General features: G+C 42.3%; 1 protein-coding gene across 7 annotated transcripts in view; it reads left to right on the top strand.

The window, feature by feature from the left end:
• Positions 1-25,077, top strand: part of TSNARE1 (t-SNARE domain containing 1) — a 514,761-nt gene that overhangs the window by 160,867 nt on the left and 328,817 nt on the right. For all 7 annotated transcript variants that reach the window (XM_051612487.1, XM_051612488.1, XM_051612482.1 and 4 more), the window contains 2 exons: positions 9,726-9,803; positions 17,615-17,684. In XM_051612487.1, coding sequence (XP_051468447.1) covers positions 9,726-9,803; positions 17,615-17,684 — 148 coding nt within the window. The remainder of the gene's footprint in view (positions 1-9,725; positions 9,804-17,614; positions 17,685-25,077) is intronic.

The following is a 25,077-nucleotide window of genomic DNA, read 5'->3' as shown; positions in this document are numbered from 1 at the left end:
CCTAGACCTCACTTGCACAGGGAACCTTTTTTTCTGAGTATCCTCTGTCCTTGGATTTTCAGGCTTTCCTGGGCATAGGCTCAGTATTTATGATTCCTTTCAGATATATGTAATGTACATATATTTATAGTTTTACTTTCTTCCCTAGGATCTTCCAAGAGAGAACCATGCTGAGAGAACCTATCTTTACCAGGAACACTTTTGCTGAGGACACTGTGCTTTGCAGTTACTACTCTGGGGACATGTTAACTAAAGTACAAATCTCAGAGGCTTTACAAAGGCTAATGTATTGAAACTCTGCTTCAGAGAACATGAGAAAAAAATGCATGCCTTGGTGGGATCCTTACCAGCCTGAAATGTTTCTCCCTGCTTGTTTTATCTCCCTGGATTCCTGCATTCATTGAATATCTCCCCTAGACTCAACTTGGCTTAGAAATTATAAAATCTCCATCTCCTCTGGGCAACTTGCTACAGCTGCAGTAGAAAAAAAGAAAAGAAGGAAAAAAAGAAGAAGAAGGAGAAAAAAAAAACCCTGTTCTTTTAAAGCTGATGTGTTTTTTAATTTTCTCTATTTTTTTTCTGTTAGTGTATATGGTGGGGAAGTAGGGTAGGAGGAAGGTAGCTCTTCAGGACAAGGATGGGGGTGGGAGACCTCCTGGCTTCTCAACTTTCCCTTGAGGAGAGGAGGCAGGTACTTCACTACCTAAATGCATCTCCCTTTCAGATGAGTTGCATGAAATGGGTTCTTCCAGCTGAGATGCCTGCAGGCAAAGTTTCATTTCTAAAAGTAGGAGCATTTAATTTTGTATGTGCAGTAGAACTTGGCCAACCCCAGAAGGCTATCTCAAAAAATTGAAGAGTAGTTTATGGGTCTTAATGCAAACAGAGACCCCAAATTAACCCATCGGTAACTGAGCTCTTGAATACACTGAGCCCACTGTGTGAGAATGGGGGTTGGAAGAGGATTGATGCCAACACCAGCTTGTGAGGGACCAGCCCTCTGGACCTACTTTGGGAAATGGTATCAAAACCTCATTGTAGCCCCTGCTCATATGCATCCCAAAAGGCCTGCCTGGAAGGATGGAGACTGCAGGAATGGCTGCACAGGCCTGGGGCCTGCAGAGATGAGATAACAACAACGATTGAGATGACGACAATGATCGAGGGGCTGAGGGGGCAGGTCCACTCCAGCTGCTCACACATGTATGGCTCAATCACACGTACTCATGAAATCAAGATTCTAGGCCTATAAAATAGGGGGCTGCAATGGTGGGCTTGGGGAGTTTCATCAACACTGACCATGGACACCCACCCTCCCCTGTTGGCTGGACCAACGTCACTGGATCCAGGAGCAGTGATTTTCCTGTCCTCCTCAGCTCTCTCTCTTTATCTCTCTCTTTCACTCTCTTTCTCCTCCCCTCCCCTTCCTCTCGCCTTTTTCTTCTCATCCCCCTTTCCTTACTTAATATATACATGCAGGTGGTTTTGTTTAGGTTGTTCAGTATTAACTCCTACTGGTGTAATAAGTGTGTTAGTTGTTATAACCAGACCTCGTGTGTCGCTGCACCTGGATCTGATCAAGGGGCATTGGAGGGTCGAGCTTTTACTCAGACTGTAACACATTTACTCTCTCTGGGAAAAGACCAGGTCTGAGAGAAGGATTTTGGGCCCAGCTGCACCTGGTTCCTCTCTGAAGGAAGTCTAGAAAGCAAGGGGGTTCAGTCCTCATCTCCCTGGGCTGCCCAGTCTGAGCTGTGACACGTCCAGGACTGGATGCAGCCGCCCTGGGCTCCTCTGTTGCAGCAGGAGCTTAGAAAGCAAGAGTGTCCTGTTCTAACCTTCCTGGGTTGTTCAATCCTGGCCGTGTCACAGCTTCATCCTATTAGTTAAAAGTGTAAACCCCTTGGTCCCTCTTCCTTGTGCTGTGACAGAGGATACCCAAGTCACTGCATGAATGCCTAGCAAAGAGCTTCAGAGCGCTGCCACATGAAACAGCATCACATTTTCTAATGGTGATGAAAAACGTTGTCTGATGAGTGTGATTTTTGTTTACCTTCCCCTTTATCACTTATTTCACTCAAACTTCAACAGGAGGAAATAAAAACCTCCTAAGGTTGCAGGAGCAACTTTGCAACATTAGACATGATGCCGCTTCTTCCATCCTTTCCATTTTCTTTTCTGTTTTAAGCTCTTTTCCTTGAGGAAAGGAGCCTTGTTCAAACCTGCTCATGTGAAATTCTTTCTATATTGGTATTTGCTGAAGCTTTTTTTGGCCAGAAGAGCAGAGATCATGGGGATAAATGAGGTTCCTGTGGTTTCTATGAAAGGGAAAGGCAAGTGAAGACCAAAACAGTGTTCTTGCTGTGGATGAGACTGAAGGGTGGTATGATGTATGAGTTCATACACCACAGAGTCCACAGGAAGGAGCACCCTGGAAAGCTGTTGAGTACTGGTGGACAGAAGACTTGCCTGGGGTGGCTGCAGGTGTCTGTGAATCGACCAGTTCTTGCTTGTCTGTTTTCTTAACATTTTATTTTTCTTATGACAAGCTGTTTCTTTGTCTTTACTCTCCACGACCCCCCCTTTTGCTGCCTGCATCTTCTTCTACCTCTTCTTTTTCACTTCAGTTGTTGTGGAAAAGCTAAAATAAAAATATGAATTCAGCATTTTGCTCCATAGAAAATCTCATACTAGTGGACCAGCAGCCAGAAATCAATCTTTTTCTCTCCCTGGAGTTTGATTTCCCATTGCCAGAGGCACCTGGTGCTGGTTGTGGATCAGGATCTTCCAAAAAGTGTTACTCTTTTGGATAACAGAGGTCAATGCTGTGAAAAGTCAAGGTGGAAAATCAAGCCTTGCAATGGGCTCCCTGGTCTTGGAGAAAGAATAAGATGCTTGGTGAGTGAGATGTTTCCATCCAGCTGGGTTGTGAAGGGGTTAAGCCACAGGACTTGAATGCAGGCAAAGCCTGTCATATTTAATCCCTATTGGAAGGGGAAAACTGAGGATTTAGAGGAAATAGTTTAAAATCATAGTGAGCAGGTTGCTCCCTACCTACACTTTACTCTTTGTAATAGTTTCAGGGTTAAAAAAGGGAATTTATATACTGATTTACTTCCTGCTAGAAGCTTTTTCAGCAAAGGATGATGTTGTAACTTCAGTTAAAACTTTCAAATGAGCAAAAATGCAGATTCAAGAAATAGATGACTTTTACAGAGCACAGACACAGCTTTTAGTGGGGCATTGGGGATAAATGCATTACAATTCTGAGATGTTGAGCTGCCTTACTACAATTGTGCTAAGTACTGTAAATAGAAAGATTGAATGTTTGCTCTGTTTTTCCTCCTTTCCCTTTTTATTTGAGTTACTGTAATTATTGCTGCTTCTTTTCTGCATCTTTTGAGTTACTTTGGGTTTGCTACAACGTTGAGTTCAGGGAGGCAATTGACTCCACCTGGCTGTAGAAAAGCCATTAGGATCTTCAAATTAGTGTGAAATGATTAATAGGCAAGGAAGATTAACGTGGGGAACACAGGCAGTTTTCATTAATGTTAAACAAAAGGTTGTTCCTGTAGATACCTTCACTATGCGTGTTGTCCTGGACCTCTTGCTATTCCCCTTGGATGTTAATTTTATTCAGATCACTAGAGACAAGACCCAATAAGCCTGCTCAGGGCTTGCATTTGACCTGTCTTGAAGAGGAACCAAAAGACATTTCTGCCTGCCAGCTTGCTCAGATTACTTCTTCACCTCCTACAGCTGCTGTCAGTGGTGGTTGGAGCTAATGACTGATTGTCACGGTGTCTGAGAGCCCCAGGGATGCCCTCTTCAGAGGGATGGGGTGAAGCCAACCACAAGTTCCCAGGTTACATTTTGCTCCAAGCACTGACATCACATCCCTCTACTGGCCAGTTGTCTTCCTGAGCATCTCCAGGAGTCAGAGGTGTGATGAAATACAGATCAGAATTGCACTGGAATGTGGAAGGCAGTGCACTCAGAGTCTCCACTGGAATAATGGTTGCAAAAATAATGTGTAAGGCTTGTGTGGATTTTTAGGGTTCTCAATGGCTTTCTAGAGCTACCTGAATGTTGCTAATTCTTCAGCCTTAATCCAAGGGTTTTTCTGGACCAATACTGTTGTAGAAGGGGGAAAAAAAAAATAAAATGAAATAGGCTCACTCCTACTGAATGATTTACCACAACCTCTTAAAGGCTTTTTAGATGTGTTGTTCAAAGCACTTACAGCAGATTTTGGCTTTGAACTGCTATGTAAAATTGCCTGTCTCAATGGGCAGAAGCACAAGGAGCTGGTCCCCAAACATGACTATCTGAGCTGGATGTTACTGGGTAGTGCAAAAATGCCTCAGTGAGAGCATGAAGTAAAATTCCTTAGTGATGAATGACACAAACTATTATCCACTTGTCCTGAGGTAAGTAGCTAATATATCAAATTATAACACTGTTGGATATCTGCCCTCTGTGGTGCCATATGTTTATTTTTTTTGTTTGTTTCAAGTTAAATAGTGTTGTTATTGCAGATGAATGAGAAGACTTTCAGTTTAGGTGCCAGAGGCTAAAGAGATTTTGCCTCAGGATAAAATATAGGAATTCTTTAAGAACTGGAAAGTATTGTAAATTTATTAACAATCATGATTCTATGAAAAGAAGTTGTAACAAGAGGAGTTCTGGTCTCTTCTCCCAAGTAGTGAGTGACAGGACAAGAAGAAATGGCCTCAGGTTGTGCCAGGGGAGGTTTAGATTTGAGATTAGGAACAATTTCATAACCAAAAGAGTTGTCGGGCACTGGAACAGGCTGCCCAGGGAACTGGTGGAGTCACCATCTCTGGAGGGATTTAAAAGCAATGTAGATGATGTGCTGAGGGACATGGTTTCATGGTGTGCTTGGCAGTGTTAGGTTTGTGGTTGTACTGATGATCTGAAGGATCTTCTCCAGTCCAAATGATTCTGTGATTAAATTTTGGTTTTATTTCTATTTTTTACTGTTGGTCCAAAATGCTGGGGGTACCACAGAGGTCAAGTTGCCACTATCAAGTTGCATAGCAGATAGGTGTGAGGTGGTGATACATGTCTGGATTAAAACCTGGCTTAGTCTCACTGATTTTTGCCTGGAGGAAGCAATTTCTGGGATAAACTATTCCCAGAACAACTCCTGAGTTTGTCTTGGCAATACAGAGCTGAGCAGCCAGCTAACAATGAAACACGCCTTGTTCCCTCCCACTCCTTTATTTACTAATGGACATATTCCCTTGGAGGTTTATTTTGAGGCAGTTTGCTGGGATTACAGGATGGGAAGGGTTAACAGCAGGGAGAAGGCATTGAAGTGAAAGGGGACTGTTCAGCTTTGATGACATTCTCTCCTCCTCTTTCCTCTCTGTCCCTCCTCAATCCACTGTCAGAATATCAGAGCACAGGGAATATCTCACACTGTGCTCATGAACACACCACATGATGGGATGAAACTATTTCTCTTGTGAAGCAAAGTGATTTTTGGTGCAATAAATAATAATTAAAAAAACCCCACAAACAACACATTAATAAGAAGAAGAGCAAATAAGGGCATTTCTAGGAGTGTAGCAAGGTGGGTTGTGAGACGGTGGGTCTACCTCAGGTTGCACGTTTCCATAAGATCACATTGGCAGCTGAAGTCTCCCATTGCATTTGGCCAAAGCACATATAAACACTCTTTGCTGTGGTAGAGCATGTACTTAATCATAGAATCACAGAGTGGTTTGGGTTGAAAGGGACCTTATAGATCATCTAGACCCGCCCCCCTGCATGGGCAGGAGCAACTTCCAGTAGAAGAGATTGCTCAGAGTCCCATCCAACCTGGCCTTGAATACTTCCAGGGATGGAGGTTCCACAGCTTCCCTGGGCAACCTGTTCCAGCGTCTTATCACCCTGACAAGAAAGAATTTCTTCCAAATGTTTAATCTAGGTCTCCCACCTTCCAGTTTTAATCCATTAGCTCTTCTCCTCTCGCTACAAGCCCTTGAAAGCTCTCCCTTTCCATTTGCTGCACCCATCTGCAGCTTTCCAAGCAAAAGACAGAATTAAGAAACAGTAGGAAAATATTCAAAATGCTGATGTTGGTTCCTGCTGCTTCAGCAACTGTAATAAATATAACTGGTCATCACTATTTGCTAGGTGGGCAGAAGGTTGAGCTGACAGCAGAGGAAGCTGGGTTGTCCTGTCTCCTGCCAAGGGGATTCTGCTGGAAAGCAACTGGGGAAAACAAGTACAAAATGCAAAAAAAAATCTGTTTGGAAATGTCCAAATAATGGAGCAGAGGAGAAATGATTTGTAACATATTGAAACGATCAATAACATATCAAAACAATCCATAAGCTATACATCACAGCCATTCACAGCTTTTCATACCCACAGTGTAAGTAAAAATCACCTTTTCCCACTTGTGACCCTGACCTCTCTCAGGGTTCTGAGGCATGCAAAGTATTTACTGGGTAGCAGCAACCTCATACTCCTTCTTGGGGAATCCTAATATTTTAGCACTCACTTTGCGTTGTCAAAGATGTTTAATTATTTATTAGACAAAAATGTACTTCACATTCACTTTCTTTTGCAGTCTTGGTATGTCTTCACTTAGCTTGGCAGTACAGATGTGTTTTTCCTCTGCTTTCTGCTGCTGTTTTTAAATTGTTTTGCTTGTCTGCTTGAACTGCTGAATCCTCCGTGAATAGATACAACGTGTCTGCTTGATGTGTGGAAGCTTGAAATTTGAGCAGTTAAAACAACCTCCTTGTTACTTTTTTTATTTTCTTTCCTAAAACGAAAACAAAATCAAACCAGAACTGGCAGCATGTTGTAATATGAAATGAAAAGTCCAAGGGCAGGAAATTGCAAGCCAGATTCAATAGTTTTCTCAGATAAGTCATTCTTCAAGCATTGCATTTCCAAAGTAATTGTTTGGAATTTCTGGCCAAAGGTTGCATCTGCCTTTGCTATTTGTTGGGTTGTTGTTGTTTGTTTGTTTGTTTGTTTTTTCATTCAATATGCACTTGTTTGAAGCATATCTAATAGATATTTATAGACTGAGATTTCAAGCCTTCAAGGGGGAGTTCATCATCTCACAGTTCTCTTGCATTTGCCTAAAATAAAAATGTTGAGGTTTAAAAGGTTAATAATTCCCATTTCTTCAGAGTATGATGCTCACATTCTCCTGTTCTGTTTTGTTTCTTTTCCATTAGGGAAATGTGGTGCAGGGTGAGCAAAGTGGCCTGCCCATGGTTACCCAGGGAAGGCTGGGGAAATCCTGCTCTCCCAAATTAGCACCTGAATTTCTGGGTAGTTTTTATATTTATAGACCCATCTGGACACATAGTGTTGCTCAGTGTTTCTCTCTTGTGATGTTGCAGGGATTCTGAAATGCAGGTATGCACAGTCCATGCAATGAAACTGGGGCTTCTGCCTTTTGCAATGTCTGGGGCATTTCAGCTTTGCTTTTGGGGTGGTTTTGGCATCTTAAGTAACTCCTCAGAGGTATCTGCTGGATGCTGTGAATATGCAGGAATTTCCCCATGTGGAAACACATTGAAGTCTGCAGTCCATATAATTTGGGAGGTTTAATGCAATAGTGTTCCTTGCTGGGTGGTTATTATAGAGGACTTGAAGGGATTTCCATGTGTCATGATTAATCTGAGGCTTCAATCAGCAAAGTACATAAGTGTTTAAGGACTCAGCATCACTGGGCCAGGCTAAAAATCTGTTGAGGCAAATTCAGTTTTTCACCAAATATGTGGAACTTTCTTCTAGGCATAAGCATTTGGAAATTTAGCCAAGCTGAAACCATGTCCTGAGAACGTGTTTGCTTCCTGAAAATCTGAGGAAAACCTCCAAAAAGTGGGTTCAGCACAGTCTGCAAAGATCTAAAATCTTACTCTGTGCTGCTCTTTTATCAGTGATTTAATGAAAACTGGATCTTGTTAGTAATAAGTGAAAATCCTGGGGGACAGGTAAGCCCAAGCTAATTTCTTGTGTTATATAGCCTCATGTATAACACAGAGGAAAGGAGTGTCTGGGACAGCTGATTTAGGAGGAACTCCAGGAAGAGGAAAGTGGTAAAGTCTCAAGCAATAAGGCCCTGTGCATTTGGATTAAACACCATTTAATGCCCTGGATTTGTGTCAACCTGCCAGACTGATCCAGGAATTTATTTACAGCTGGTACAGGACTGAACTGTCTCACACGAATGCTGCTGCAGGTGAGGTGTGTGAGAAGCAGTGGAAAATCCCCTGATTGCACTGTTTGGATGTGGAGCTTGTCCTTAAGCACTGGGAGATGCATTCTCAGGATCAATCTGAGCAGTGCATCAAGTAGGCTTCTCATTTTGTTCCATATTCATGGGGGTTTTTTGCCTTTCTCCATAACTGACTTTCTGCTCGTCTGTACGCAGGTTGGGCACGTGGTGTTTTAAGAGCTTAGGGAAATCTGGTTCAGGAATGCAGAATATGTCATAGCTGTAGTCTGCTGACTTGGAAATATGAATCACAGCTCCTGTCTGAGTTTCCTGTGATGCTTCAGCTCAGAGGACTGGCTAATAACAATGGCTGTTTGAATGCACTGTGATGTGTAGGGTGGACAAGCCCTGCAGTGCTTTGGGACTTGACCAAAGATTCAGGTAAAGCAGCTTCTGGAAAACCTGCAAAAGTCAGTGGGAGGTAGAATAGGGCTAAAGCTTGGGAAAATCTGCTGTAAAGCTGATGCCAGGAAGCTGGTGACAAAGACACGGGCATAAGTGAGTGTTTTTCTGATGACTATTACCAATCAGAAAAACCAACTCCTGTTTAGAGCTTATTTGAGTGATGTATCCTTTGTCTGTAATATAGTACAGCCCAGCTTCACATCTTTCTTTCTCTGGGGATGATGAAACTGTGGAGGAGCTCAGGATAGTTTAAGGGGGGGTTAAAGTTGCAAAATGAAGCTAATGAAAAATAATCAGAAACAAAAAAAAACCTGAGCAAACCCCCAAACATTTAAAGCCTTTCTTCAGTGTTCTCCTTATAGGGCAGACTTGAGTACCTTGGCCAAAGTAGGATGCTGGGAATAAAGCTCAGAGAAGTGGCCTGGGCAGTGGCAACAGCAATTCCTGGCACTGACTCCTTGCCCATTGTATTTGGACTACCTGGAAGAAATATGAAGAAGTGGAGCCTGTCTTGGGGGCCAGTAGATGAATGTGGTGCAGGACCCACGTGGGCTCCCATCTCCAACCTGCCCCAAAAGCTTTAAGCCCACAGAGCAGTTCTGCTCTGCTCACAGCTTTTTCCCCATTTCTGGAGGAAGGACTTCCTTGTGTGACCTCCTGCTCTTGAAAGTGCTGGTTAAACATGCTGTTGTGCTTTTGGTTTCTCTTTCATTCATCGCTCTGACATTCCTATGTGATAAATTAGCAGAAATAACTTATGTTCTAGTGGTTAATAATTCCTACAAGTTCTGCCTCAATCCACGTGGGCTGTGTCTGCCCTGTTGCAGCAGGATCTTTATTGTCCTGACAATGCTGGAATGGATCTTTGCCTCTTCAGTGCAAGTTGTGTGATCAAACATTTTGTAAGGCTACATCAGCCCACCCACTCAGGTTAAATTTCTGCTGCAAGGAGGAACCTGCAAAGGATCAGCTGGGATGTGAGCCCCTTTCAGGTTGATCAGTGGTCTTCAGTATTAATGTATCTTCTCCCTTTTTGTCTTCACAGCCACCCAGATTGATCCCAGTGAACTGCAGGAACTTTTTCAGGAGACTTCAGCCAATGTCTTCCGAATTAATTCCAATGGTGAGTTTAATGGAAGTTTTCCTAGTCAATTGTTTGCTGTCCTGCTGATGGCTCATGTACATGTACAAGGTATATGGCAGCTCCTGTTGTCAGGGAGCAAATATGAATGCAGCTTTTCTGCTGCTGCATCTCACAAGCACCAGCACATGTCCAATACACAGTTCTTTATAAGATGTAAAAATATTCCACCATATGTTCCACTAAACAGGCACAGATACATTCCAATCCTTGCTGAGACCTCATCCTTTTCTATTTTTAATTGTGTCATCTGTTACAATGGGCAGTTACAGCACAGAAAGGTGGAACAAGCCAGACTCATTTTCTAATGTGTTGTAAGTGCTATTGCACTCAGAGACTGTCATATGTGCTTGGAAAACATCTCTCTCCCTTATAAAAATACCAGCATCAAAACTCTTACACTATTTTCAGGCTGTAGGTTGAGCAGGGAGGCTATTCCTGCTCATGTCTCCCTGCACCCTGGAGATGCAGAGTGTTTCCATCCTTTGGAGACGTGCTCTGGCTCATCAGTTTTGTTGGGTGGGGCTGGAGAGATGTATTTTGCAGATAAATATAAACTCACATTGCTGAATGGTAGTTAATGTCATGGTATCCGAGCTCCAAAATACACTAGTGTCAGACTAGGATTTAAAATTATAGGGTGTTGATTTTAATGTGGACCTTGAAATTGCTTCTGAATCACCTGGACAGCTTCTCTGTCTGTTCTGTCCTGTGTCTGTGGGGATTGGCTGACAGAGAGGGTTGGCCTAGGTGTAAGGAAAGGAATTCAGTGCCTCCTTATTTCTGGAATTGTTCCCCACATATCCCAAGGACAAGGCCCTGGTCCTTGTAGGAAGGAATCTTTGCTAGAATAAGGATGGGAAAATAAAATTTCTGAAACATAATCATCTCTTCTTTAGAGGAATTGTGTATGTTCCATCTGCCAGGAAAATTCAAGTACTGATTTCTTCTATGACTACAAGAGACTGGTGGGTTTGAGTTTACTTTTGACTATCAACACCTTGAATTCAGGACATCCTGCAACGTGGATTTACCTTGTCCCAGGCTGTGTGAGCCTCATTGCTGCTCTCTTCTACCCCAAAATATGGTGATAAGTTAGGTTCTGGGTAGGCTCCATGAAGTTATTCAAGTGTCCATCTTGCTGTAGAATCATTCATGCTTTCCTTTGTACCTTGGGTTGGGATAATCCTATGTAAGAGGACAGAGGGGTGCTGGCTGCCTGTAAAGCTGTTTTGAAGACCTGGGGGTACTGGTCAATCAAAAGTGGAAGATGAATTCACAGAAATCCTGTCATTTTCTGTAATTTGCTAATGGGTGACCATAAAGCAGGTGGAGCTATAACCTCCCAGATGTGCACACTAGAAGGATGAGTGGCAAAAGGTATCTGAAACATAGGACATTGCAACTCAACATGAGGAAGAATGTTCTGGCCATCAGGGTGGTCACCAGTGCAACAGCAGCCCAGAGAGGCTGTGAGATCTCCATCCTTCAAGATATTCAGTGCTGTAGGAAACCCAACTTGCTCTTGAGTGGGCCTGCTCTGAGCAGACAGTTGCACTAGAGATCTCCAGAGAACCCCTTCAACCTGCAGGAATCTATGATTCTTTGGTAGTTTGTCAGAATCTCAGTTACTACACAAGAGGGCTCTGAATGGGCCAAAAAGCAAAACGGAAAACGTAAACTTCATGTCTGTTAATATTATTTTTGTTATTATTTTTCAGAGGAGTAACTGATAGATGCTTTTATACAAACAGTGGTTTAAAACGTGTGTTATTCATAGTTGGACTTTTTGGCTAACTGCTTGGATACCACAAGCTCAATAGCATTCTTCAAAGAGCAGAACAGGAGAAAATCAACCACTGAGAGTCACTTCTGGATTGACAGAGATGTTTGTCTACTGGGATACTGGAGGGCAGTGGTGAGACTGATGTTGCTTGGGGTGAAGGACAATCATGTACTGCAGAAGGTGGAGAGATCCACAGAAACAGAGAATGATTGTTGGAAGGCACCTTTGGAGGTCATCTTGTCCAACCCCTTTATTCAAGCAGGGCAACTTAGAGCTTGTTGCCCAAGACCATGTCCAGATGGTATTTGAATGTTTCTGAGGATGGAGACTCCACAACCTCCCTGGGCAACCTCTGCTAGTGTTCAGTCACCCTCACAATAAAAGATTGTTTCCTGATGTTCAGAAAGAACCCCCAGCATTTCAGTTTATTCCCATTATCTCTGATCCATCACTGAAAAGAGCCTGGATGCATCCTGGTTGCTCCTTCCCCTCATGTATTTCTATAAATTACTAAGATCCCCCCTCAGCCTTCTCTTCAGGTTAAACAGCCCCAGTTCTCTTGTCGTTTCTGCATAGGAGAGGTGCTCCAGATCCTTAATCATCTTTGTGGCCCTTTGCTGAACTCTGTTCTGTATGGCCATGTTTCTCTTGTACAGAGAAGCCCAGAGCTGGACACAGTACTCCAGGTGTGGCCTTAACAGTGCTGAGTAGAGGGGAAGAATCACCTCCCTTGTCCTGCTGGCAGTGCTTTGCATAATGCAGCCCATGGATACTATTCACCAGCAAGTTCCCATCCCACTCATGTTCAATTTGGTGTCTGCCAGGATCCTCAGGTCCTTATTCTTGAGCTTCTCCTTGAGAGAACTCCAATGCTGTGACCTGGCCTTGTGGCCGCTGTGGCATCTTGAACATCCCAGCTGTGATGCTTGGCTTACAGATGCATGTGTAACCCTAATTTAACCCACAGAAATATCTGTATTAGCATCAGTCTTGGTTGCTCCAGCACTGAGAGTTTTATCTTGACAGTGGTAATGATGAATTGTTAGTAGCACTTCTCCTCCAAACCAGGGGCTCAGTGTGAAGCTTTGCAACCCGCTCACAGGTCTGGGTGCTATTAATACCTAAATTAGTCAGGTTAGGGCTGACTGATAAGTGTCTGTGCCATGATCACAACTCCTGCTGCAGTGGAGTTTATCCTGAGAAACCCTTCAGTTGAGTGGTGCATCCTTTTTAAAAAGCCACAGTCCTGTTTCTACTTTTATTCTTTATTAGAATTGCATGAATCCATTCAATTAGCTTTTGAGCAACTTCTGGTGGTCCTTCTGTCTCCTCTTGAGGTGGTGTAGAGTTTGTGATGATGTGCTTGCTGTTAAGAGTTCCCTGTACTGAGTGCTCTGTGAAGCAGGTAATGATAGTGCCTGTACTTACAACTATTTTGCAAAATTGGAGAGGATGCAGAGAAGAGCTATGACAGCTGTTTGAAGTCTGCAAATCAGGCATTAGAATTCATGCCATCTGAACTTCTGTTTGAGACATCTAAGAGGGCTAGATCATGGTGTCTAAGTAACTCAGTGGGAAGAAAGACATCAAATAGATAGCACAGGGCTTGTTAATCTAACATTCTTACTCATAACGACATCAGGAGATAGGAGTCAAAGCTAAACAAATTCAGTCTTTCTCTCTGAGGATAGTTAGCCATTAGAGCTGATTATTGAGGAAAGTGATGGAGTTGGCATTGCTTTGAAGCTTGAAATCAAGATTTGATTGTCTTTGTAAGAAATACTTTAGTCCAGCTACAGTCAATGCTCTTGATGTAAGAGTGATGGGACAAAATTTTATGGTAGGAAATCAGATTGGATAATCAGAATTGCTCTCTCTGGCCATTAAAGTCTATGGATCTATGATGGTTTTTAAGTGCTTCTAGGTTGAAGAAATGCCCATAAGATACTCTACTTGTGTGACCCTGTTCACCACCCATATTACTTTTTTTTGTCTGCTAGAGTCAGTTTTGTTCAGGTGCTGTGTGGCTTCTCCCTAGCCTTTTCCCCAAAAGCTTTTCAAGAGAGGGATGCTGAGTATAGTGCTAAGATGAGCAGAGCTAATCCATATTAGGTAGAGAACTTTGCAGGGTTATAAAATGGAAATAGATGCCCATGACCCCTTCTGCCCCTGTACAACTGTACCATATGGTCTCTTCAGGAAACCCAGCAGGCTCCACCTCAGAGCATGCAGCAGAAGTCAGTGATGTTGTTTGTGTACCACCAAGCAAGCCACTGAGCAGGGAACAAGCAGCTGCATTGCAGATGCTCACCAGATGATAGTTTCTACTCCTGTTGTGCTGGGCATGTTGTGTTGAACATCCTTCAGGGTTGTATAAATCCAGTCAAAATTTGGTTTGGATACCAAACTATGGACCTGAAGTGCTCTTCTTCCCCTTGGGATGCTGAAGGTGTCATGAGTTCCCCGTGCTATGCTGCTGTTTGAGCTGCCAAAATGCCACGTTCTGGGCAGTCTCTGCTGTATTTTTTCTGTCATTGGGGAATGACTATTTTTAATGAAACAAAAACTCAACTTCATCCTGGAATTGTAGAGCCTATTTGATTTTTATTGAGTAACACCACAAACATAATAAACATGGCATACTTTGTCCCTCTTTGCTCTCCTTACTCTTTTTGTAGAAATGTGAGCCTTCAGGAAGATTTAAGTTCTTCCTGGGCCAATCAAGACTGGCCTTCTGACCATCTTTGTAGCTCTGAGCTGACCTTGGCTGATTTCACATAGAAAAGTCTCCTGCTCCATTTCTTTTGCTCTGAAAATGGGTATCCTCCTCATGTGCTGAATAAAAATCTTAGCCAGGACAGCTGGTTCTGTTCATGTGCCACTGGATCACTCTTTGGCCAGGTCATGTGCTTGAAGACTTTTTTATCCTGTGTCTTACAGAAGTGTCAAAGGGTAGAGAGAGTTTCTTCCCATTCTTTACATCTGCTTTCTTTCTCTCTAGTTCTTTGGGGACTGTTGAACATAGGGAACTTTGTCTAATAGTGATTCAACTTCCATGAATTCTATAAGGGTTTAATTGTGTTGAGTTTTCCTTTTGTGGGAAAAAAAACCCCAGACAACAAGGAACAAACAAACAAACCCAAACTCAAAATGAAGCTCAAGTACTGGCTGAATTCTTATGGTTGGCTTTATTTTCTCCTTATTTTTATGAAGGTTTTGCATTTCTTCCCACGTGCAGCTTTTAGCTGCCTCTCAGTAAATTCCTTACAAATAAGTAAAACAAATAGCACTTGTAAAAGGACTTCATTTGGTGCATCATGTCTAGAGAGCAAATCAATGGAGGATATACTGGAGGAATCAGACCTTTCCTGGCCAGAAGGAGAACCTGAGGGCTCTAATGGGTCTCTTCCTTGTCTAATTGTTACTTGCTCAATAATGAAACCCCATGACATATTAGTGCTGTGCTCATTCCCATTACCTTGATCTTGGAGGCTGAGCAAAGGATTTTTCAGCATCCCTCAGGTGTGGTAAAGTCTCCATTGTCATCTCAGAATGGTTTCTTATCACCCATTTATTTTAAAGGTTGTAATGGCACGGAGAACTCTCAGTTTATATAAATCAGTGCAGCTCCAATAGCAGTGATCTCTTCTGAATGTGTCTCTTCCTGGAGGACTAGCATATGACTTTTAAAAATTAAGTGTACAAGGCTTTTAAAGTAAGACATTTGTCTCAGCACTGGTTTCACAGCATCTCATCAGCACAGCTTGATGTGTGGCTCCTTCAGTAGAGTTACTGCTCACATGGTCAGAACTGGGACACTAAGAGGGATTTTCCACAATCAGCACAGGAACTATGGAGATTTTGCTAGAGCCATTCCTGGCCAAATCAAGGTAGATCAGCTCAGTCCCTCTGAGATCCAGGAGACTCCAATTTGAGTCTCAGTTTTCCTCTTTGCCACGTAAGAGCTGTATCAAATGCCAACCTCTGTTCCAGAGTGTGTATCTTGTTCTTTGGGGATAACTGAACTTTAAAATAAGTCTGTAAACATGATGCTAAAATTAAAATATTTGATACAATTTTAGAATAGGGACTTAAGCCTAAGTCATTTTCTTACTTGACTGACAAGCACTTTGCTCTTGCATTCCTGTCTCAGATTCTTTTGTGTATATGTGTGTTTTCCAAAATATTTGACAAGAGTAAAAGCTCTTGGATTTGCCTCAGTGTAAACTGGAGTGTGTGTGAAGTCTTGAACAATGTTGTGCAATAAGAAAACTGCTTCCTACTCCAGTCTTCTCCAAAACAGGTAGGAACAGAGGTCTGTTTTTTTTCCAGAGAACTGCTTGAGTGTCAGCTCTGTCTTCCATCAAACTTGGCTTCATTTGTCTGAAGACACTGGCAGAGTAGCTTTCTAGAGTCATAGAAACTTAGAATATGTAGGGTTTAAAGGTCATGTAGTCCAGCTCCCCTGCAGTGAGCAAGGACCTCTTTAACTAGATCAGGTTACTCAAAGCATTTTTAAGTTTAGATCATAGAATCACTAGAATCATTAGAATCATAGAATCATAGAATCACAGAATCACAGAATCATAGAATGTGTGGGGTTGGAAGGGACTTCTAAAGGTCATCTAGTCCAGCCCCCCTGCAGTGCACAGGGACCTTTTTTGGCTAGATCAGGTTACCAAGAGCCTGGTCGAGCCTGACCTTGAATATTTCCAAGGATGGGGCCTTCACCACCTCTCTGGGCTTTCACTTTGAATTGTCCTGATTTTGCAGCTAAAGTTCTAAAGGTGCCTCAATGCTGTAGGTACTCTTTTCCCTTCTGGAGTTGCACAGATGACATGAACAGGTTTCTTGAAATTCAATGTCCATGCAAGTGCTTTTGCTACTTTGTAGGGTTGATGGTCTCAGAAGTATTTTTAAATTATGCCAGATTTTGTCTTTGGAACTGATGGTAACGGGTTATGAGGTTTTACAACTCCAAGTGTCCTGAAAAAATCCCACGTGTAAATATTAAGAATGTCATTTATTTAGCATCCTTCATTGTGGAAGATCTTGAAGTACTTTGCATACTTGATACACTAAGTCCAAAAGTAGTGACCAGCTGTTAACTTCAGAGTGACTTTGAGACAGTAAAAGTCAAGGGTGTAAAAAGACAACAATAATCCACTCTTTTTGTATACTCAGACACAGAAGCACACATATATTTCTTAAATCTGAAGTCACTGTCTATTGCAAACCAGGATATGCTTCCAGCTTCCAGCAGCCATTAAGGTAGAGTTGTCTCTTCTGCTGATGGAAAAGCTCAAGAAGCTCTAGCTCAAACACAGGAGATGATCACAGCAAAGCATCCCATTTTACCTGAGCCAAAATGTAGAAAAGATTTTGAGTGTTCAAGTCTTGAAGAATGGCACAGGGGATATTAGAATGGACAATCATGTTCAGCCTCTTAATTGATATTTGGAGCAACAATTATTATGATGCAAATACTTAAGTCTTCATTGAGGATGCATTTCCAGCTATAAGTTGTCCATGTGCAGATCTGAGTCCTCAAGGCATGGACCTCCTCAGGAGGATAAGTGGTGGTTTCCCACTCCCAAGAGGGCTGCCCAGATCTCCTGGGAGAAAGCCCAACTGCCTCCAGTCCTGAGAATTTTGTTGAGCTGCTGAAACATGAAGAGTTAGAAAGCTTGGGGCTGGCAGAGTCAGAGATTTCTGCAAGGTCCTTGGGGTGGAGGGATGGAGCAGTCATGCCCCGTCGTGTCATGAATCACAACAGGTGTCTTCACCATTTGAGTGTCCAAGGAACCAAACAAGTCCATTTCAATGGTCATTTCCAGATTTTATCCCTTTTTTCTCATGAGGTACCTTCCCAAACACTACTTCATCGTGCTGTTTTGAAACAAAATTAATTAAAAGACAAACAAAAGAGAAAAAAATCCTGCATATACATTTTTTTCTCTGGCAAAGTGTACTGCTTCCTTACCTTTTCTTTCTCTGCTGTTGACAGTGACCTCTCTGGAAAGAAGCCTTCGATCTCTGGGGACCTCAAATGATACTCAAGAGCTACAGGATGGCCTGTGAGTCTTTTTGAATTGCTACAAGCCTCTCCTTGTCCCAGGCTTTCCATGTTGTTGTTTTTTTCCTCATCTATCCTCACACTTTCTTCTGTCCATTTTTTATATAGCTGGACACTTTTTTATCAAGCTTCCTTAGTTTTGTTCCTTTCTGTCAGTGATTAATGATGGTAGGGCAGGTATTGATTGGATAAAGCTTTGCTTTTGCTGGTTTCAGGTGGCAGAGAATGGTAGGTAGATAACAAAAAATGATGATCCACAGTGAAGGAGGGTTCTCTGTGGTCATGTATGTGTGGTTATTTGTTTGGTGTGGGTTGTTTTTTGTTGTTGTGGGTTTAACATTTATTTTTCATGTGAAGCTTGTGTAGCTTTTTTGCTTTGTTTCCTTTCTTCCTCCTTTCCCTACTTTGCCAAAGACCATGAATCCAAGAGGTAAAAAAAACAAAGGGAGAAGACCAAAAAGGTATTTTATAGGCAGAAAAGTGTGTTGTGGTGTTGAAACTCAAATCACAGCATTGAGAAAGTGAAACTTCAGTTGCTCTTGCAATAGATACAGTTCATTAAACCCTCTCTCCTAGATATGTGTATACACAAACATGCACAGTTAGTTTTCATTGTGTGCATGCTAATTAGAGAATTAAAATGGCTTTTCCAAACCTAGAACAACTTATTAAAGCTACTTCCCTTCATGGAGCTTGCATGCAAAACTCAAGCTCTTATGATTGGCTCTGATTTGGGGTATGTGGCTGCAGTTCCTGCTGAGATTCAGCTGTGAACAATGGGGGGAATTTGGTTTCTCTTTCTTTATATTTGATTTATACCCAGGCATTTGTCTGGTGGACTTAACTGACCTTCTCAATGCAATCTAAACTCTCAGACTGGTTTGCAGTCTCTCCCCTTCTCTCTCCGATTTCTTGCTTTCATCAGTGCATCAGATCTGCCCTAATTCACATATACTCTGGTTTGCAAACTTGGGAATTAAAAATAGTAATAGTAATAACAGTCAGAAGATTTGGAACTAAATTTAGGAAATCCGAGAGGGTGTAAGAGTAAAAAACCTGTGGAGACCAGTGTAATCAAGAAAGATGTTTACATGTGCAAAATTACTTGTAGCATAAACCACCCTGGTAACTGCTGGAGATCTTCACCCAGGAAAGCCTTCCTATCATGCAGAGCAGCTATTGTGCTTGCATTCCTACATTATTCTTTATTTAAATGAGAGAATCAATTCCTTGACTCTTTAGAGCGCTTAATAAACATGGCTGGATAATTTTCTTCTTTCCTGAGCAGTTACATAAATAGATGCATGATGTGCTAATTGCAAGAATTATTTTTGATCTCAGAATTATCATTAATTGTCCAGAGAACTAAATGCAGCTTATTTTTATTTTAACTGTGCTTCCCTGCCCCTGCCATCAGCTCCAGAATTCCTCCAGCTGTCTCCTCCCATCTTGCTGGTTCATCCCCTCTCCCCATGCTCTAGAAGAAGGTCTCTCCTGACTTCTCCCATTTGGTTGGTTGCATCTCCAGACTGAACAGTTGCAGGGTGCCAAGCTGAGGAGGACCAGCAATCTTCCCCTCAGTGCTCCCAGAGCCTAACCCTAACTTAACACTGATGTGTCCTTTGCATTGCCCCCAATTTCATCACCAAGGCAAGCAGCTTTAAATGTTCTACAAGCATCTCTGCCTGTCTCTCATGAGAGCTGCACCAGCAAAAAGCAGGATGCCATGAATCACAAGAGCTGCCAGTGCTGCATATTTCTGTGTTCAGCAAGAAGCAGAGGATCAGCTCTTCAGGTGAGATCTTTGGGGCAATGTTTTCTTCTTCCCTGGCCACAAATCATGGCTTAATCTTCCTTCTTTCCACTTAACCCCTTTCCTTCAAGGGCTGATGCATGTTTCTCCTTGAACATCCTCTAACTTGAAAGATGGTTGGGGAGCAATGAGTGAATATTTGGTACGTTTATAGCCTTGGCTATTAGAAAAAATGATAGTGCTTATGGATATCTAAATAGTAAAATTGCCACCCTTTTTACTTGCATAATAACTAGGTGACTGTCACTCTGCCTAAAATGAGACAGTTCTGCAGGTAAGGTGGAATAGAGAGCAGGGATTCATGGTGAATTGTCCCACCACATAGGACATTCATCTACCATAGCCTGCAGAGTGCAAAGGATTTGCTTATCTAGCTGCAGTCTTGCTAAAACAAACAATAAAAGCCTCACCAAGTTGCATCACTCCTTTCCAAATTTATCCAGATTTTCTGCTTTTTATGCACAGGACTTTTAAGGGCATCAGATGAGGACACACTTCTTACTGTTAACCCTTTTCTGAAGTGGTTTCTCTCCTTTTGATAGCTAAGTTGTTCAAGACCAGGACGGTACCTGTGGCAAGTGATTTTGGGAGAGTTCATCTCAAACATCTCAAACAGCTTTAGTCAATGAGACAGACTTGGCTGCTGATGTGTGAGTGGGCCATATCTGAGACCCAACAGTGAATCATCTTGGACAAAGCTCTTTTCAGAGCCAGCACAAATACTTGTGTGCTACGTGCTTGGAGCAGGAAGCCCTGGCAAGTGAAATATAGATGCCCATAAGAAGCTCTAGACAGAGCTGGCTGAATGCAGCTGACCCTGGCTGGATTGGGAGCAAAAGGAAAAAAGGTGCATGGAGCTGGGATGAGGAGGTAGAGCCAGTAGGCAATGCTGACAGCTTTCTCCAGTGATGCTTGGCTCCAAACAGCTTGTTAAGTACTGAGATGTTGCAGGAAAAATTGATTTATTTTTTTTTCCTGACCTTTGATTTAATAATGCAAGTTCCCAAAGCATTTATCTGCCTCCTTAGCCAGAGGGTGTGGGATGAGGGGATTCTCCAGCATTAGGCACTGAAGGTAAAGAGGTTTTAATTGAGGCAAATAAAATTAAATGCCCAGATACAGCAACTGTCTCCAAGAGACAGTGAAAACCAGTCTCTATTCTTGTGAGTGGGTATGTCTGGTTAGTCTCTAAACACCCTCAAAAAAGAGGCTGAAAATGAAAACATGCCTGTGAACTGAGAAATGTTCTCTGAAGGGTATGATACTCTTCCCTGTATCAGTTTTGACCACATTTATTGATTACTGACCCAACATATCAGGGGTGAAGGATGTCTTTGCCCAGCTGAACACACAGGCTTGGGTCCAGAGGCATCCCCTTTTAAATGTTACTGAGAGGATAAGGCTTCCCTGTGTGCCATCAGATTGATTTGTCTTTTCCCTGAGAACAAAACTTTATTAAACAAATGCAAAGCTAGCATTTACAAAAAAAAAGAAAAAAAAAAATATAAAAAGTGCATTTTTTCACGACCTGATCCAGCCTTACTGTGACCTCTAGAAAAGAAAGGTGGTTATGCAGGTTGCAAGTAGCATTAGATGGCTACCTGAAAGCAACAAGGTTAAACTTTCAGTGGCATGCAAAAACATCAAGCTATTAGACAGTGTCCCAAGGAGAGCCATGAGGATGGTGAAGAGTCTGGAAGGGATGACTTATGAGGACCAGCTGAAGTCACTTGGATTATTCCAAGTGAAAGGGAGAACTTTGTAGAGTAGGGATGGTGGTTGGACTCAGTGATCCCAAGAGTCTTTTCCAATCTGAATAGTTCTATGATTCTATGATTCAGCTTGGAGAAGATGAGGCTGAGGGGTGACCTCGTTACAGTCTGTGGCTTCCTCACCAGGGGAAGAGATGGGGCAGCTCCTGATCTCTTGAGCCCTGTGACCAATGACAGGACTGGGGGAAATGGCAGGAAGCTGAATCAAGAGAGGTTTAGGTTGGGTATTGGGAAAAGGTTTTTCCCCCAGAAGGTGGTTGAGCACTGCAACAAGCTCCCCAGGGCAGTGGTCACAGCACCAAGCCTGCTTGGGTTCAAGAAGTGGTTGGATGATGCTCTCAGGCACATGGTGTGATTCTTGGGGTGCCCTACACAGGGACAGGAGTTGGACTCGATGATCCTGATGGGTCCCTTCCAACTCAGCATATTCTATGATTCTGTGATGCTCTTTCTGTGGAGGCTGGTTGACCATAGCAATGATCCACACTGTCCAAAGCAGGCTTCCTGCAATGCTTACCTCAGTGAGATGAATATCTCCTTATTGGACATTTGACCTTAGATCATTGCATGTGCAAGATCAATAATGCATTGAGCTACAGTCATAGTAAGCCTTTACTACCCTTTTTAAAGTGTGTCTGAGATGTAGCCCAGGAGTCTTCACTCTGTGGTATTTTTGGATCCTTTACCAGTCACTAGTAGAAGAATTTGCCTGTTTAGGGAAGACTTAGAAGAAGGATATTTTTGGAGCCTTTAGCACTGATGAGATTTGTGAGTGTGATCACACTGCAAAAATTTGTTGATTTCTCCTGATTTGAGGAAAATTCCAACTTTTTGTGTTCACCTCCCAATTAATTGGCATTCATTTTATCATTATTATTATTATTATTATTATTATTATTATTATTATTATTATTATTATTATGTCCACATTATTGAAATACGTAGGGTTCTCTGTGCAACTGAGAGGGGGCTCAGCTCTGCAGCTGCAGACTGTGTGAAAATAAACCTGCTTTTCTGATTGACTTGGTAGTACAGTCCTGGTTAAGGTGATGCATAGAAGAAGATTCCTGTGGCCAAAGCCTGAGTGTCCCATCTGAGCATTATTAAGGAATATATACCCATAAAGCTCTCACCATCTGCAGGACACTGACCAAGTGCATGCTTCATGATCTATAATGCTTTAATGCTTTTATTAAGGCTGTGCTGCAGAACTGTTTTGACATTTCAAAGTATTTTCCAAACAGAATGCTCAGTTTGAGATCTGAGCTGCTTTGGGGTAAGACAAAAGTCACAGTCCTGGATGAGGCCAAAAGAGCAGCTTTGGATTTGCTGCTTGTACCTGCCTTTTGGCCAAGCATCAACTTCACAGGGCACCTGTTTTCCCTGGACATGCAAGTTGTGCCAAAATGCAGATGTAGTTTGCTGCAGTCTTTGCTGGGTTTGGAGGGAACTCCCTCTTCCTCACCCTTCCCCAGGCAATTTGCCACATTGCCAGAAAAAAAATGCTAAAATAAAATAATTGGGGGTGAGTAAAATCACTTCATCAGTGTATTCTGCTACCACACAACCCTGACATTGAGACATGCCTATGGTGACTCACTGCTGATGAGGTATTTGCAGGGTGATCCATTTTGAGTGATTTTTGGGAAGTGAAGGAACCCTATCTGAGCTTGAAACCTCTATAAGCAGTGAGAATCAACTAAAGAATGGCAGTGAACTCATCAGTGCACCCATGCTCAGTCTCAGCTATTTTGCTGTATTTCTAGAAACACTTTTGAAACATGGTGATGTTCAGACTGCAGTCATTTAGTCTATTGTTGACTGGACCCAGCCATGGCACCTGCTTGACACAGGTTGTTCATATCACCTTTGTTACAGAATCATGCAATGGTTTGGTTTGGAAGGGACCTTAAAGATTATCTAGATCCAACCCCTCTGCCATGGGCAGGGACACCTCCCACTAGATCAGGTTGCTAAAGTCCCATCCAACCTACCCTTCAACACTTCCAGGGAGAGGGCAGCCACAACTTCCCTGGGCAACCTGTGCCAGTGTCTCAGCAATAGATAAGTTATGGATAAGACATCCTATACAGGTGTCTAGATGAGCTCAGTCTATGTCTGTCAAGCTTCAGCTCATCCTTATAAGATTGATGACTCTTATGGCCATTGAGATGCCCAGGGGTGTATGAGACACATACTTCGGGCTGGTCATTTTGGAACAGGACTTTCTGTTCATTCACTTCTAAAAAAAAAATGCATTAGGTCTGCTGCCACTTTATGGAGGACATCTCAACTGACAATAGATGTCCCCTCTGAATCAATTGAGAGAATTACCACTGGTAGTTTTCCTTCAGGGTGAATGATCCAGGCAACTCAGTTTCTTCCCACCTAACTGGTACTACATTGATATTCACTGATATTAAGAACTATAGTAAACTTTGGCATTTTAGTGAGTTGTGGGGTCACATGTACCTTAGCTGAAATGATCTCTGGACATACCCAGCTTCCTCTGTGTGTGCTCCAGGGAGGCTCCATCTGCTGGGGAGGTGAATGAATCCATGCTCCTCAGCTTTTTGAAACAACATGAAACGATAAAGACTTTTATCTCACTTAATTTTATCCTACCTGTGTGTTGTTTCTTTTTTTCCTTTCCTGCCTTACCCTTATGTTTGCTAAGTTTGAGGTGTAGCTTAAAAAAGGAATTTAAAAATCTCCTTTTTTAAAACAGGTTTAATTGCTCTGGAATGCAGATTCATTTAGAGCAGGAAGATATTTAAAACTCATGATTTACTGAAAGAAGATTTTTTGAAGTAAATCAGACAGAAGCTTTTAAGTGTCAGCATGTTTCATTAAGGGCAGGATTTAGTCGTATTTTGATACGGTTTTTTTGCTCATAAAGCTTAAAAAAAAAAAGAAAAAGAAAAAGATTTCCATAAATGTTCTGAAATGTTGTTTTGATTCTGTTAATAAGTTAAACCCTTCAAAGTAATACCTTCCCTGTTCAGCTCAAAGCAGTTGGATTAGCTTTATCTGTCCTCCATTTATCGTCGCTGGCATCGATTTCTGACATGCAAAACCTTCTAGGTTTGGCAGTCAGAATGAGTTGCCAGATTGCAACATTTGCATTTAACTGTATAATACACTTGCTGCATTAATAACTGTATTTATGTGACAGATCTCACCCTTAGGAATCCCAGAGCTCCAGTTATGTGACATCTTTGTGATAAAGTACAAAGCTGATGATGAACTCCAGGACTCTCCAAAGATGATAAATTCATCTGCTTTTGATCATCCCCCTTGCTTAGAGAGTTCCTTGGAGTATCTCTTGACATGCCTGAATGGTTTGTAATGGTAACTGCAAATCAATCTGTCAGAGAAGTTTTTATTTGCAGTGTTTTCCTCTCAAATTGACCTTGACAGGGTTCTGAGGTGGCTAGAAACCTTGGCCAAAGCAATAGTGTCTTCCCACATCAAAATAACCTTTGAAAGCAGGCTGTGAATTTTAAGCCATGTAGTGATGGAGCAATGATTAGTTCCTTGTGGCAAGTGAGGGATGCTCCAAGAGATGCAAGCTTGGGGACAAGGAAAGATGACATCTGGTGGATCACCAGCTGTCTTCTTATGAAGGTCATTTACTGCCACTGCTTTTTATGTCATTTTTTAATGCTTTCTTGTCTCAGCTCATGGTTTCTGATCTCCCCTCAGTGTCATGGTGAGTCAAGGAAAAAAGACCGTGAGAACCCACTCACTGCTGATGTCTCTGCAGGATAAAAGTGGGTTGCACGGGAGCCTCAGCCTTCCCATGGCTC

The sequence above is a fragment of the Apus apus genome, chromosome 2 (genome assembly GCF_020740795.1).
Source record: "Apus apus isolate bApuApu2 chromosome 2, bApuApu2.pri.cur, whole genome shotgun sequence".
NCBI classification, from domain to species: domain Eukaryota; kingdom Metazoa; phylum Chordata; class Aves; order Apodiformes; family Apodidae; genus Apus; species Apus apus.
This window is presented reverse-complemented; position numbering and strand designations above follow the sequence as displayed.